The 16,755-nt window shown below is 33.2% G+C and overlaps 1 protein-coding gene across 5 annotated transcripts in view; it reads right to left on the minus strand.

Moving 5' to 3' along the window:
* The window catches only part of LOC132703142 (myelin transcription factor 1), a 456,348-nt gene that overhangs the window by 82,887 nt on the left and 356,706 nt on the right, over positions 1–16,755 (minus strand). For all 5 annotated transcript variants that reach the window (XM_060672238.1, XM_060672236.1, XM_060672237.1 and 2 more), the window contains one exon: positions 5,103–5,146. In XM_060672238.1, coding sequence (XP_060528221.1) covers positions 5,103–5,146 — 44 coding nt within the window. The remainder of the gene's footprint in view (positions 1–5,102; positions 5,147–16,755) is intronic.

Below are 16,755 nucleotides of genomic sequence, written 5' to 3' on the forward strand. Positions count from 1 at the left end.
CTCTACGGTTTCACGAAAATATGTGGATATATACAGGACAACATTTTTGGTAGAAAAAATATTAGTATATTTGTACGCTTCCTTGTAAAATTGTTGAACAAATTTTCATTTATTGTTCGTTTATGAAGTTGTAAACAATCTGATTAATTCTCTGTTCGTTTTGGAAAAAATATCTTTTGTCTGTAATCCTTACATACTTCGAAACAGTCAAACCTGAGCTGTATCTAGATTTACTCAAACCACTCTTCTAACTCTGCAATTATCAGATGCACCCGTACTTATAATAGAGCTAAGAGCGACTTTTCGGATTTGCTAAAACTAATTAGTTCTTAATTTATTTTTGTTTGTGACTAATAATTTGAACTAGTCCACTTAATATGTATCTATCTTTATTGTGATATTTTCTGCTTTTCTATTATTCCACAGGCGGGCCTGTAAATAAATAAATTCATTTCTTCTATTTAATGTTGCAATATTTAGGCGTTTGTGTGCTATATATCTATATCTACTAGAAATCCATTGCCTATGCTCGTAATAAAGGCGCTTTTGAAAGCAAAAAAATTTTGAGAAACGATATTCAATAGACCTGTCATTCCGTCTCGCATTCAACTAATGCGTGGCGCAGAGATTTCATCAAATATTCATTTAAAAACGGGTTAGGTGTGTGAAGATCGATGTATAGATAGAAAAAGCGCGAAATTTAGGTAAGTATATAAAATGGATATGTATTTTACGGTATTTAATTCCATTGTTATCATCTAACAGCTACATGGTTGTGTTCATTTGGGCATACGAAATAATGAAATTCAATCTCAAGGTTTAACGCACTTTCAGATTACACTGAATCCATCTCCTTTTCAAAACGCGTTGAAAAGGCGAACCCATAGTTCCACAGAACGACAGAATCATTACAACTGGCACCTGTAGAGCACGCGACCGAATCATTATATTTCGTGAAAGCGACGAGAGATCCATTGATGTCGAAATTTATGGCGTTCGATTATTTTCAAAGTCAACACCACATTTTATGAGATCCATTTAATACCGCTTACAATCAACGGTTTTATACGTACAATGAAACCGACATAAATATTGGAGTGGAAATGCCGTAATGTACGGCTATTTAATTTAACTGCTGTTCGAATTTTAGGTGTGCAAAGGGAAAGTCGTTGAGAAAATGGTGACACTTCGTTCGCAGAATGCAACGCTTCTGCTTGCATAATTCGGCATTATCAACGTTGAATTTTCACTAACGAAAGGTGCAGGTGGAACTGTAGCTCTCGTAATTTCGGTTTCCAATCTCTCCCAGGGCTTCTCGATACTTAGAAAAGATATTATTAATATGGGCCTACTATGCAGCTTCTTAACAGATGCCGTTTTAACATCTCCGCCAGGGGAGTCGAATCTAACTTTTTTATTTATTACAATAAAGATCTACGATTCACAAAATACTTATATAATTTCAATGAGTGGATTTTAAAGGAAAGTGTAGGAAGCACAAAATTACAGGACATTAAATTTGGACTCTTAGTACGAGGAAAGGATAAAAATATATTAAAAGTATTCATTTGCAATTAAGATAATACTAATGGAATGGCCCTTACTTTAAATTTACTATCTTTTTTAACTTATTTAGTCATAAACTTGGAGCAATTGGAGTTAGCAGCAAAGGAGACAAAACTAAATGCTAGACTAAGCAAAACACTAATCTAGTAATCACCAGTACTTTACTTATTTATATTCAATTGTGAGTTGAAAATAACCAAAGTGGGAGCTACGCATATTAAATCAAGAATTAAAATGTGACCTAAAATTATATTGAGTCTAAAGTTATCGTTTTGTTCCGAATTGTTTCCACTATTAAGGAAGTTTTCTCTTTTGTCCAAATTACCATGTCGCAGAATTTTTCTTCGTTCGTCTTGTTTCCTAGCAAAATATAGATGAGATATAGATTAACTCTAAACATCTAACCTATAATCTCTCGTTTCGTTTAATTAATTTGTACTGTAACGTCAATAATCAAAATTTCCCTTTAAATCACATCTTTACAAAATTTGATTGGCATTTTTATTGACTCACATTGAAGGCAGTCTAATAATACTTTTTCCATTTATCAGATTCTACGCAGAGACAGCGAATAATAATAATTATTAACCATGATAATTAAAGATAATAATTTTTATTTATTTTCAACGGGGTTAAGCATATTGTATAAAAAACTGAGTTGTAAACAAATATTGCTTCCGCAACTACTTTTTTAATACGTATTATTTTCAACTTCCTTAATTAGTGCATAGTAGGTCCCACACGTAATATTTTATCCAGATCTTAGGGTGATGCAAAAATCTACGGTAACGTGATGTGTGCTAAGACAGATGAGAGAAGGATGTCATGGTCGGATCTAGCCGGCTTAGGAACAGATGACGATCAGTCAGACGTAACCGCGGAAGCGTGGGACGTTGAAGAATCGCGTCGAGTTTGAGATAATCGCATTCTGTCGCCCGAAATGATCGCTCCTTTTTTTTTCAAGGACACGTTCGATTAAATTCCGAGTTTTTTTTTATAAAATCAGCTATCGGTTTGGTAAACATCGTTAATGGCTAGTAATAGAAATGATACGGGATCATTTGATACTGCTTTACCTGACGCATAAAAATATTAAAATATGAGAATATTTTATCCAAAAAATAAAATATATATTATAATATACAAACGGTCCCATGTCTCACAGCCCCTAAATTAGATATTTTGAAGAAGGCGCTGTTTAACCATTTTAAGTGCTTTAACGGTTATAGGGTGTACAAAATTTACCAACCAATTACATCATTTCAAAGCTGCGGATGTAAAATTTCCCTATAACTATGTTCAACGGTTATCGTGTTGGGACAAGTTTTTGGATAGTTGTTTTAGATTTGTACTGGCTCCGTATATTTATGTTTAAATAAAAATCGCGAAGGGTTTTAGTAATTTTATGAATGAAATTACCGTCTACGATTATGCTTCCTGCATGGTGCAAATATATGCTTTTCACGAATTTTAAAATACTATTATATGTACAGTCGATAATTAATTGCGTTGAAACCTTCTGAGTGTGTCCTGAAAAGAAAGAGAAATTAAATATTTCTATAATACCGAAATACCCTATACCCTTCATCTTCAAGTCAGTTTTTTGAGGTTATGTTCGTCCGAACTTCCTCCAACGGGCCCCACAAGCAACGAGGCTCCGGGGGCGAAGCACACCCTACCTGAACCCCCTTTAGGCAACTACTCACTTAGATCACGTGATGTAAACCCATTGAAACCGTAGATTTTTAATTGTGTAACTTTATCGTCAACAAAGCACCTTTTCGCCATTTCTAATTGATTATATGCGCTTATGCACGGAACCAAAAGCCTTATTTACATACTAAATAATTAAACACTTCTAATGACATGCAAACTATCTTTTCATTTTTAGATATCATTTGGAATCATTATCACGGAAGAGAGAATTTTATCACTGACGGTAAGACACGGTTTGCGAGTAAACAACCTTCTTGACCGAGGACTTTATGGATAACTTTAGGAATTTTTTTAAGTTGTATTTTAATTTATGAATTAACATCACAGACCATAAATTTCCACTCTAATTATTTCCAACACCAATCAAAGTGTAATAAAAAAGTCGCTTTAATTATTTTTACCCTGCAATCAGTATCTTTATTTTTCTTTTTTGCGTTAACAAATTAATATTAGATCCAAAGTTACTAAAACAAGTTTTGTTTTGTGTTGATGGACAAAATTTTGAACATTTGCCAAATACTGTTTTATAGTGTCAATTGTCAAAGTCTTTCTTTTTTTCAATCTTCGATATTTTTATATTAAAAAAGTTCTAATTCTCTTAAAATTTTGTAGATTTAAAGAAATTTTGGAAACATATCTTCCACATACAACTATTATTTTATATATTTGAAATCATAAATTTCTTTAAGGAAAAAATCCTTTTCTCAAAATTTGACGTTAATATAAAATTTCTTATGTTAAACAAAAAATGTCAAAAGTCTAAGAATGAGGAAAAATAATTTACTAATAATAACCAGAAATACATTAGCTGGCATGCGTGCGGAAAGTGACTAGGCAAGTAACAAAAAAAGTGTGAGAAGAGTGAGAGAACTTTTTTATGGGGCAACAATACTAAATAATTGCAGGCCATAAAGCTTACTGTCGGGGGGTCATGAATTAACTTTATGAACGTTCGGAGGGCGTAGGCGGTCCGAAAGTCTCTCGAGGATCTGATTTTTATATCAGATTTCGGGCACGTTTTGTACATCTCGAGAACGTGACGTTCGAGTGGTTACAAGTGCCGGACAAAATCACCCGTGGATGCTCGTTCGCGAGTAATGATCCTTTTCGTCAAAATATTTTTCGTTACGCTTTCTTCTTTACTTTATAAATACCGTCGGAGGTTATAAGAATGATTGACGGATGGGACTACAAGTATATTTAAATTGCCGTTCGAAAGGACTTAAACGGGAAACAATTGATTTAAAGGTATAAAGGAAATATTAAAGGCAAAAAAATGAGTTAGGACCATTTAGCGAAACTAAAGTGTGGAATCTGTTTGAGCCATAGGTTTTTTTTAATTAGATAAGATTATTAGATGTTAATTTGAATTTTTAAGAAAGTTTATCTCATATCAATAAAATTGTACGTGCGAAATCAACAAAAAGTGATTTTTGCCCCAAAATTTAAAACACTCTGTGGAGTAATTGGAGATGTTGAACATTTCTATTTGTCCCTTAATAGTCAAGCACATATTTTTTCATGAAATTTTCGTTAGTGCTTAATTTCTTTATGTCTTTATTTCGCTTGTTGAACTCCGACTGGAATCCTGCAGACGTTTCGCGAAAATCTCACTTGGCATCTTCAATGCTCGAGCTCCGAAAACACTTCGAACATCCAATTTTGTTTGAAATGATTACGTATGGCTTTTTTAAAATATTTCTCCACAAGGGGAGAATACATGCCTCCTATTTGTTAATACGTACAAATTGGAAATGTTATTATTATCATTGTAGAATGCAGAATTCGGAGCTTTTTGTGCCTATTACTTTAGTACTTACGCTATTCATGGCCCTCGAATAAGAGGGTCTCGACGTTATGGAATCTGAAACAAATAACAACATTTTAACAATTTTGAACAGTGGAAAAGCAAAGCATTTTAGTGAAAGATTGATAATAGTTATTGACATAATAGTGTATATAATCCCAAGTAGCGACTCCTTAACTCCCTCCTCTAGCTTAATTAAATAGAGAAAATATCAGTATGAAAATTGCACGAAAGAAAATAACCTACTGATTGTCTAAATTTGTCGTCTCTATTATATTTATTAAAATAGATTCTGTTTCTTATTTGGCCTATTCACGGCTTATGTTTTATAAACATAAACTTAATTGTTAGTCTATTATGAATAGCACCAATCTGCAATGCATACAAGAATACGTTTAGAATCCCTATTTTATAATACAGGATGTTGCCATCCTTCGATGTCCACCGGCTCTGATGATTTTCTCATTAAGAAACAGAAATTCGCGCGCAAGCAAACGACGAAAGCGGTCGTCCAAATAATAACTCGTCGGCACTCTATCTCGGGAGAGGGAGCTCTTTCTCGCTCCCGCACCCGTTTCAACTTGATCAATATCCCTCCTTGGATATGTCCCCTTCGTTCCCCTCGGTCTTAATTAGGACTTGAATCTGTGGCGGACACATATAAGAGACGTTAGACCAATATGCATCCGAGGACCTGTCGTTTATTCTGTCTACTCTCTTCTTGGTCCAAACAGAACGCAGAATATACATTCTCTGCAACATTATCAAAAATGCACTTTGTCCTACGTGCTAACGATATGATCTGCTGCGCAAGTGTCAAACTTTAACTTGGGAATTATATTTTTTCTTGGACTGTCCTGTATAACATATCTGTAAAATTATTTTTTATGCGTTCTAATTACAAAGTTGTCATTGGTTGCAGGTGAATCTGGCAACACCGGTTTTGCTAAAATCTAAATGTTTATGGCTAAATAAGTTCCGTTGCGATCTACGGTTCAAAAACTCCTCGACAATTTTGAGCGTAACCAAAATTTAGAAGAATTCTTATTGCTTTTTTATATAGAAACACTCTATTTAAGTTTGAGGAATGGACGCAGAATATTATTCCACAACTAACCAACGACAGAAAAGTACTTAAAATATGCCTGCCATACGAGAAACATCGTAGCTTGGATAAGTGTAGTGTTCTCAACATATAACAAGATGCCGACAGTTTGTTGCAATGTATCTCTGTATGCCTCCACCATTTGAGGTTAGGATCGATGTTTAAACCCAAGAATTTGTTGATTAGATTTGTAAATAATATCAGCGTTTTGATAATGACGGACATTTTCTTTAAGTGAATAGATTGAAGGTCATTTAAATAAGGGGTCAAGAATGCTACCTTGCGGCACACCGAGTATGATAGCGAATTTTCACAAAAAAAGCTGGTTGATTTTTAATAATGACTGCTTGAATTATATGTTCCAATTACGATTTCACGCACAAAAATGGAGGTCCTCTCACTGCATATTTGTCCAGTTTACTTGGAATATCGACGTGTACTAAACATTTGAAAGTCTAAGGAAAATCAAAAGTCACCTCGACAAAGTGGAATATTGTTCAACACTCCCTTTTACCTAAATATATACACTTTACCAATATTTTTTATTTCTAGAAAAACGAAAAATTGAGAAATAATATAGCCACTTATTATTAGTGTTATTTGCCATTTTAATAAACACGTATATCAAAGAAAACGATTATAATTATTGCTCGTCTCATTCTAAATAAAACTTGGCTCTCAAAATTCCTATTGACTAATATTTTTTCTTATTGCGAAATAAAGATTCATTCTATTTAATTTAGTTTTTCGCCAACGGATGAAATTTTCTATTTGAAATCCGTAGAGCCGTTTTAAAATATAAAAATATTAAAACCCACTCGGTCTGAAGCAGGCATGGTTTTGTTTTTCACGCCCCAACGCCGACTGTGGCTGCTCATTTAGACGCCTCGCCTCCCATTCTCGCCGTTGGGGTCGCATCATAAACATATTTCAATATTGTGACAGACTGACTGGATGGAAAATCTTTTTAATAACGCCCGGGTTCTTAATACGCCGCTTTCCCGAGTTTCCTGTATTAAAACGCAGCTGATGCGTTTGAGTTCGATGCTTACATGTACGTTGGATTTACATTTTAGAATTACCTCGATATAGTTTTTGAACAAGGTTAAATAAACTTTTTTAAATATTTTTTTTCTGTAACTCAAAAATAACAGATTTTACGATGAAATTGCAGTTGCTAAGTATGGACCTGTAACATGCACCAAGATAATGTGCAATGTTTATTTGTTCTCAATGTTTGTTCTAATCTTTTTTTTATTAGTAAGGACTGTTTGACACAAATTAAATTAGAACAAAAAATGTTCAGATTTTCACAGTTTTTAATGCTTTATGACAGCTGTTTCGGCAACACCGTGCCTGTATCAAATACAAAATATGACTATATTCCGACACTTAGATATAAAAACAGGTAGTAATCGATTTGTAATTATAGGTATAGGGTTATAAATTTAGATTTAACAACGTAAACGCATTTTAATCCAATTAGTCATTAATTAATAAATTAGAATATCTCATTTTGTTAACCTCCATAGCTTCCAACACATTTAGTTTTTTGATTTTTGTATGATTATGTAAAATATCAAAATTATCGTCAAAGTTGTGCATTTCTGAATTTAAATGAATGGCATAGTTAGAATTCGAACTTTTATTTTTCTACGCCCTTTTATGTTCGTCGTAACCATTGTTAATAGCTATTTGTTTTATAATATTTAATTCTTTTTCAAATTTTTCTGTAGAAAGTCGTACTTTAATTAGTCTGTTTATAAAAGCATAAAAGGCAGACAATTTGTGTGTGTAAGGGTGATTTGAGTTATTATGTATTATTGTGTCCGCGTGTGAGGGTTTATGGTAAATTGAAAATTCTAATTTGTTCTGTATTTTAGTTATAGTTAACTAGAATTGCCTTAGGAGGAATTTATATGTCTCTAACCTTGTTAATTAGTTCGAATGAATTTTTGATAACGTATCTATCTTTAAGGGCTTTAAGTATTCTAATTAAAATTTAACTTACCATATTTTTACCATATAAATGCCTCTTGAACCCATATAAATTTTAGATGTCGAAGATACATTGTGAAACAGTTATGGTCTGTTCATAGATATAAGAACGTGACCAATTGCTTTTGAATGGGATTATCCAAGGGTGGTCATTAACATACAATGCAACAAGATTATTACCTAAAGTTTCGGAATTTAAATTCAGGTAAAATTGTGGTCCTTAATAGAAAATAATTTTATACCTACCTGTGTTTAATTTTCTTTGGTTTGGTATACTACTTAGTTTGTGTGTAATACAGCGTGTGTTGAATCGTGTGCGAATTATGCAAAATATGTGCAAGTCTAGTGTATCTCAGGAGATGCTCCCGCCCTAATGTAGAAAACACTATTCTATTGAGACTAAGGAAGGTATAAACAATGTTTATTTGACTCTCATTGAACGTGGTACCAGCAAGTAACCATCTTTAGGAGAAACGGCCACATTGACGAAAATTCCAACATCAACTGTATGGAAAATTGTGAATAATCCCATTTCAGCGAGGAAAAAAAGAAGAGATGCTGACATTTTCTCGATCGTAGATGAAAGTGATCAAGATATAATACGGCGTAAAATTTACCAGTTATACGTGGAATAAAGCATGCCTACTTACGCAGATATCTTAATTAGGAGGCTTGAAAATGATGAAACCGGTATTAAATGTGGCAGAACTACCTTATGGAAGTGTATTCAACACATGGGTTTTAGATTTGGAAAAATTGTCAAAAGGCAAGTTTTAATGGAATCTTTTAGAATTCGGAAATGACGACTTGAATATCTAGAAAAAATTAGGATTTACAGAGAACGACAAAGGCCAATGATTTACTTGGATAAAACCTGGTTCGATACTTATGATACTTCTGAAAAGGATTGAGTTGACTCAACTGATAAGTGAAAAACAAACGCGCCATCAAAAAGAGGTAAAAGATTAACTATTTTCCAGCACTACCATTGTTTTGGTTAGTTAATGTGGGATAATATTTCGTCTTCTAGTAGTCTAATAGGATAATGTCATAGTTAATATCGTAACCAAACGGCATCAATTCTATTTGAGCATTACGAACACGTCAGCGTGTAATCAATTGACTTCCAAGATAAGCGTCTTTAAGGTGCCCGCCCGTTCGTTTTCATTCAAGTAGGTTAAAATGAAATAAATAATGGCAAATGGGGAAGGGAATCCGTTGGTGGGCAATTTGCACTTTACAAACCACATCACGTAGAAATCTGTACGTTTGGAGCACGGTGACAACAGCAAGGCGCTGGATGTCAGAAAGGGATTTAATTAAAGTGGCGGCGCCGTAAAAAGCCACTGCCAACGTCTGTTCTGTTCGTCGCCAGCCTCAGCACCGCTAATAGATAAGACTTTCATTGCCAGTTTCCCGTGTTTCACGTTTGAGTTTTCACCTGAAGGCACGCAAGGTTTATGGTACGAGACGGATAATAACCCTTGTTAGTCCATTTGACTTTCATTTTGTAATATATACGAGGAAATAAAAATTGTGGAATTAGTGTTATGATGATGATAGCAAACAGGACTTATACATAGGGTAACTAAGTCATTCTAGAAAGGGAAGTAATGCTATGAATCAGCAAACTGTGCTTACCATGTCGGACATCGAGAGGGTCCTGCATCTAAATATGTATCATAAATACATATATATATATATATATATATATATATATATATATATATATATATATATATATATATATATATATATATATATATATATATATATATATATATATATATATATATATATATATATATATATATATATATATATATATATATATATATATATATATATATATATATATATATATATATATATATATATATATATAGTGCCCTAAACTAAACTGCGATATAAAAACCCGCATATAGAACAACTTTCTTAAGAAGTTTCTATTCGAATTTTGCATAGTTTTGGCAGAAATTGAGATAATGTGTTTGTTTTTTTCGTATTTTGATTGCCCCATATAAAATTGTATTGTGCCGCTACTGATCCAGGTATTGCAACGAAAATGTAACCCCGGACTAAGGAGATGATGTACTACTTAATCAGTTTGACAGATGCCGTTTCGGCGAATACAATCAACAAAATCTCATGACTTTTAAATGCAACACCCTCTATTTTTATTCAGATATCAATTCTAGGACAAAAAAAGCAAGTTTGGAATTTATCTTATATTTAAATTTTTGCTAGGTTTTTGAGATATTCGAGATTTAAGATAACACATTAGGTCAGTTGTTGACAATATTAGGTATTTTTTAAATAGCGAAGACATGATACTTACTACTTCTTAAAGATATAATTCTAAAGATATACGAATAAAACCTATTGCTAACAATACAGATTTAATAAAACTTCAGAATTTATATTTAAAGAACACTTAGTACTTAATTATCTAGTTTAATTGAAAATACTTAATAAAAAAAAATAAATAATTAAAGTTTATACTCTAACTGACCAAGGTAACAAATTTAAATAAATAAAGCTATTTTAAAAAAAGGTTAACTAATAAGGGATTGTTCATTCGGCCCATCTGGCTTCAAAACAACAAAGAAATATCAAAATATTTAAAAATGTAGTTGGCTATGACATCACAATCTTTTTTTTTTGACGCATTAAGTATTTTACAAACTTTGACATTTCTGTTTGTTTTTGTTGTTTTTCATATTTCTATTTAAAAAGTTCATAGTTGTCAGGTTTTTTGTTAATATATATTTTATTTGTATTTTCAATAAGTTACAGTTTTTTAGTTAACCTACAAACTTTATTTATTTACTTTTGTTATTAGGTATTTTGAATCAATTAATATATATAATAATTAACTAATTAATTAATTAATTAATATTTCTTTAAATATGAATTTTGAAGTTTTATTAAATCTGTTAAAGTGTGTAAGTATAGAGTCGAATTATTTCAAAATTTTCAAATTCTTAGCAACAGGTTTTATTCGTATATCTGGAGTATTATATCTTTAAGAGAAGTAGTATCCTGTCTTTGCTATTTAAAAAATACCTAATATTGCCAACAAGCGACCTAGGTGACCGGGTGTTATCTTAAAGCTCGAATATCTCGACAAGTAAGTAAATTTTAAATATAAGCTAAATTACAAAGTTACATTTTTTGTCCTAGAATTGATATCGGAATAAAAATATGTGTTATTTGAAAATCTTGAGATTTTGTTAATTGAATTCGCCAAAACGGCACCACCTTTTTGAGACACCCTGTATAAGCTGATGCGCATCTGTAGAACTGATTGAGTAGTGCATCATCTCTTTAGTCTGTGATTAAATTTTCGTTGCAATACCTGGCGTCACAACACAATTTTATATGGAGCAATCAAAATATGCAAAAAAAAACAAATAACCTCAATTCCTGCCCAAACTGTAAAAATTCGAATAGGAATTCCTTAAGAAAATGACCTTTATCTTGACCAAGGAGTCAAAATGTGTCGAAATTTAGGGTGCTCCGTTTAAAATAACAAAGATGATGGCGGTGGGCGGGGAGGGGACACTTTTGGGACACCCTGTATCAACAAAATTATAATATTTTAAATATTTAGGAGAGTTCAAGAAACTTTTGAACGAACCTTGTTTTTGTATCTCCTATGCGTTTCCAGATTGTATAATAGATCTTTTTGTTTGGCACACGGTGTACACATTTGATAGTAACTTCCCACCCCCATCCGCTTTTATCAGCGATATAAAAAATTATAACGGGACTCTCCTCTCAGTCCTATAACGTCCAGAGAGGCCATTCGTTAATGGTTGGGTAAAAAAACTGAATCCCTGGATATAAGTGACTGTGAGTGCAAAAAGAAGGATAGCAACTGTCAAGTGTTAAGTATATATTATGTTGCACTGCCTGAATTGTTTAAAGGAAATTCTTCCTTATTGTATACATGCTATACGAAGTATAACTTCACCTTCGCCTGTCGGAATTTTTCTTGTAATATATTTTTAACATTGTCTAAAAAAACGAATATGGAAAACAAAACCAGAAGAGTAGAGATTACGTTTTGCACGAAGATATAGTCCGAATCACATTCTTTCTGTTTATGATCACTACCTGTACTAAAACCGAGTACAGTGCAAAAGTTACCAAGCAATACACTCATCGCTTTTCCTCTGGCTGCTGCTCATCGCGATAATAATAAAGTTCTCTCTATTCAATAATTACCAACACAGCGTTTATTGGCTGACGCTCAACTCTAACGTATCAACGTTTATTGGCCACCTCGCAAATTCTGACAACGACAGCTCATATTCAATTTGCGAAGCCAACAAGCAATCAATTGATATACGGTGCACGCCCTCCAAAGCATAACGTTTTGCTTGCGTTGATCAAACGGTAACCAACGTCACTTGTAGCGGGCAGCGTCAGGCTCTTTGTGCCGAAAATGGAGACTGTGGGGCTTTCCAATAAGTAACACCTGCAAAGTTTGAGCGAGCTTGAATAGCAACAAAGGCCGAACTGCTGGACTCAATCGTCAATGGCGTCGCCTCCGTCGCCGTTTCGTATTCGATATGCAAGTGACGGCGTAACAAGATATTGCAAATGTCAAATTGTCAATCGAATGAAAGCGTCTGGCGGAACTGTATGAATTCGGTTCCGGTTTCTGCGTAAGCAATTACATCCTAATGCGGTTATGGAGGAATGTTTTAGTTCAATTCTTGTCTAGTGCCTGGATGACGAACGCGGTCGTTAGGTTAAAAATTAGCTGCCAACTTTATATTTTGAGAGCAACCAATTTATTTGTTTCGTTCTAACTTTCGTTCTAACCGTTTGGTTTGCACATATAGTTAATAGATAGATAATAATATAATAACTAGTTAATAAATTGTAATAATATTATTATAATTAAATGATATAGAGGCCCTTCTACGGTAAAAAAATGATGCTCCACAGGTGGCGCTACATCGCACCCACTAGCCTGCCTGCACAGCGATATTCACAGATTTAACTCCTTGTTGTCTGAAGATTTAATGGGATCTGGACATATTCTTGAGGATCGGTCAGCGGCTATGTTAGTTGCTGAATGCCGCAAGATTATTGGTTGAAAACGAGATTTTAAATTTCGCGAATGTGCATGTTGAATGGACCTCAATTTTTTTTATAGTGGTGATTTCATAGGTTCCTGTATTATCAGCATTAGGCAGGGCCTCTAATATCTAGTATCTATATGGCTCGACATGATACTATTGATGGATGAAGCATCTTCTTGTTTGTAACCTCGGGAATTTCGAAGTGTTTTTTAGGTTATCGGTTAGGTACTGCAGCTTTGATACACCAAAATTCATTAAAAAGCTGATCTAATTCCTTCTAAAAAAGTTCACTAAGTATTCAACCTAGAAAGTGATATTATTGGTTAGTAACTGTCGATTTGGAATCATAGAAATAGGAACCGAGAAATGGAACTAGTAAATTACAAAATAGTATGCAGCAGGACGATAAACTTCTTCAGTGAGTAATATAAAATGGCAGACATTTTTATTTCTTTGAATTATGGGGAGATGTAATGTTTCTTATGAACTGGGCTTTATCTGATATACAGCGTCCCTAGTTCGAAGTTGACGTAGCTTAGAAAGATATTTTTTAAAGAATTCATGGCGACTATGGTGGCCAAACAGACAAATACACTATACACAGAATATTTTATATATTATATATTTTACATAGACGCCAATGTACAGAAGTTTTAAGCTCGATTTGTGTACGTACACAATTCGAAGACGTGTTTCATAAGCGGGTGTACTTTTTATCTTGTTTTGTATATTTGTCCTTATTATTATCTATTGTAAAATTTAATTATTTATAATATAATTATAAACATTTTGACATTATAATCACACGTTCAAACGATTAACTACCCCTCTCGGAAAATATCCTTTCCCACCTTACTTGCTTCCATAGCAACTATTCATATTTAGACAATACTCTTCGTCCCACTCGTCTCTGTCTCTATTTGCATCATAACAAGAGCAATTTTGTGAATGACCTGTGCGGTCTCTTTTAGTTCGATATATATGAAGGTGACAAAGTAATAAGAATTTAATATACGTAACGTCCAAATACTTATTACAGTAAAATATAGGTGCACAAAGAATATCTACAAGCGTGGAAATTATCGACCTTCTCGATTAACGAAAATTCGGAAGCCACTGCTCCCAACCCTTTAACGAATATTCAGCCTATATTCCCTCTTTCGCTTTTAATTTCATTGCCGATTCCGACCACCGAAAATTAATACTGACTTATCCTCGTATCCCCGCAGAATTTCACGAAAAATTTTCGACGGTGGGTTTTGAACGTTAATAAATAATAAATTTCGTTGAAATTAAAAAAAAAACAACAATTAGAAACTATCAAAATATATATCCGTTTTTTTATAAATCCTCTTTTGCTAGACGAGCAATTAATGAAAACCTTTTGATGGTGAAGATGATGATGATAAAAAAACTATAAAGAAAAAAAAGTCAATAATAAATAATAACTGACACAAGTTTATAATTCAAGGTACGTAATTACGATTTACATAAATTGTTAAGTGAAAGAAAATCATGGAAACATCTTGTGCTAAATTTTTTTTAGATATTCCCGACCAGAACGACGGAAAATAACCATAACTTTTAAATTTAATTTGTTTGTTTTATCAATTTTGCCGTGAAATTCCGGGAACCTAGAATAATCACGGGCTGCGGCAATTTGAGGGCCCGTACCTCAATCTCGCTGTTTTATTACTTCGTTCGCGGTTCATGAATTAGGAAAAGAAAACCAGACGGATGCCGCGACGTTCGATAATGCCAAAAATAATTAATTACTTTCGATCGACCCGAATGCCAGCCAATTTTTCAATAAGGAACTGTCAGATCTCAGGAAGACTAACGAACTAGAACCCTCGGATACTTTCACCCGCCAGCAGATTGAGGGTGTTTGCCCAGTGGCGTAAGTCATTTAAATCGAAGCCAAATTTTTTAAAAAAATCTGGGTTAGTGATAGTCAAAAATAAGTAGGTATTTTAAAATTAATTGATATAATATTATTGATCATATTTCTTCCTAGACAAGGGTAAACTATATACAGCTCTTTTATCCAGCGAGTTTGGTCGATACTTTATTCCAAATTCAATATTTATCTATATATGTTATGATTAATCTTTACGGCTACCTTAATCTATATTATGGAACAAATTTGATAAATGCAATTTTATCGACCAAGTTTATCAGCGTGTTGCATATTATACTTTTTCTACTCCCTAAGGAAAAATATACTTTACTTTACAACGTGAGTTTCTTGAATGTATTCCGGTTTTTTTTTTGCAAAAATGTTCCCCAAAAACAAACGGTAGTAGAAAAAGTATAGTATGCAACACGTTTGGTAAACTTTCGCCACATTTATTGCATAATATACTATTTTCTACGACCATTATTTTTTGGCTACATTTCTGCAAAGCAGCACGAACATATTCGCTGAGTGACATGTACCAAAATTTTCAAACGTCCAAATACGCAAATCGCAAATCTCCGGAGGGAGCAGAAAACATATGTTCATTGCAAATAACATTTTAACAATAAACACTAAAACATTACACAAACAAACAGAACTCCTGGAGATATTTACCGATTGCTCATCAAGTACGCTATAAATTCCCCTAATGTATTGAAAATATCGGCCAACAATTAGTTGGAAGGCGAGAGATTTCATTAACTTGGTAAAAAATGAAAAATTTTCGGGCAAGATAATGATATATCAATACTAAGATTGTTCCTGTTGCGTTTATTATATAGCATGGAAGTGCTGTTTAATGAAAACAGAGGACAGATACATAAACCAAATAATAATCGAATCATTCGCTTTGCAGCTACTAAAGCAAGATCTTGAATACGCAGACAGTAATTAGATCTATTGAGTGAATTTTATGACGATTTTATCTTTGGAGTTGGTGTTCCTAGGATTAGTGTCCTGTATATTTTGAATTAGGTTTGCATAAACGGGCCCATTTAAAACTTTGATATACTTGACCTAAATACCCAACCGCATTTAACCTTAAAGTGGCGCTACTGCGAGACCAAGGCAGAACTCGTCTTCTAAGAGAGGGTAAATTCGCTTTATAAATTTCCCTCCGTTGTTAGTCATTAACGCGGTTTTATTAGGTTTTTAAAGAGCTCACAAGCAAATAGCATTAAACGTTTGCTTTTCCAATTTAACTTGTAATTATTCCCGGGATATAGAAAGTACTGGCTGACTGCGCTTATGCTCGGTTTCAAAAAAAAAATAATAATAATAAAACAGACTTGCAAATTAAATAAAATGGCATCTGGGAATTATTCCAAATATCAGTATGTATTAATTATTGGCGAAGTTTAAATATTTACAGAGTGGAGAGCATCAAGTTAAGGATTTCATTTTCTCTGATAAATAGGGTTAATAAAAACTAGACCGTTACAAATTAAATAGCAAGAAAAAGTTTTTTTAGTTTTACGGTTTTATACAGGATGTTTAGAAGATAACA

The sequence above is a fragment of the Cylas formicarius genome, unplaced genomic scaffold (genome assembly GCF_029955315.1).
Source record: "Cylas formicarius isolate icCylForm1 unplaced genomic scaffold, icCylForm1.1 PGA_scaffold_6__28_contigs__length_40554024, whole genome shotgun sequence".
NCBI classification, from domain to species: Eukaryota; Metazoa; Arthropoda; class Insecta; order Coleoptera; family Brentidae; genus Cylas; species Cylas formicarius.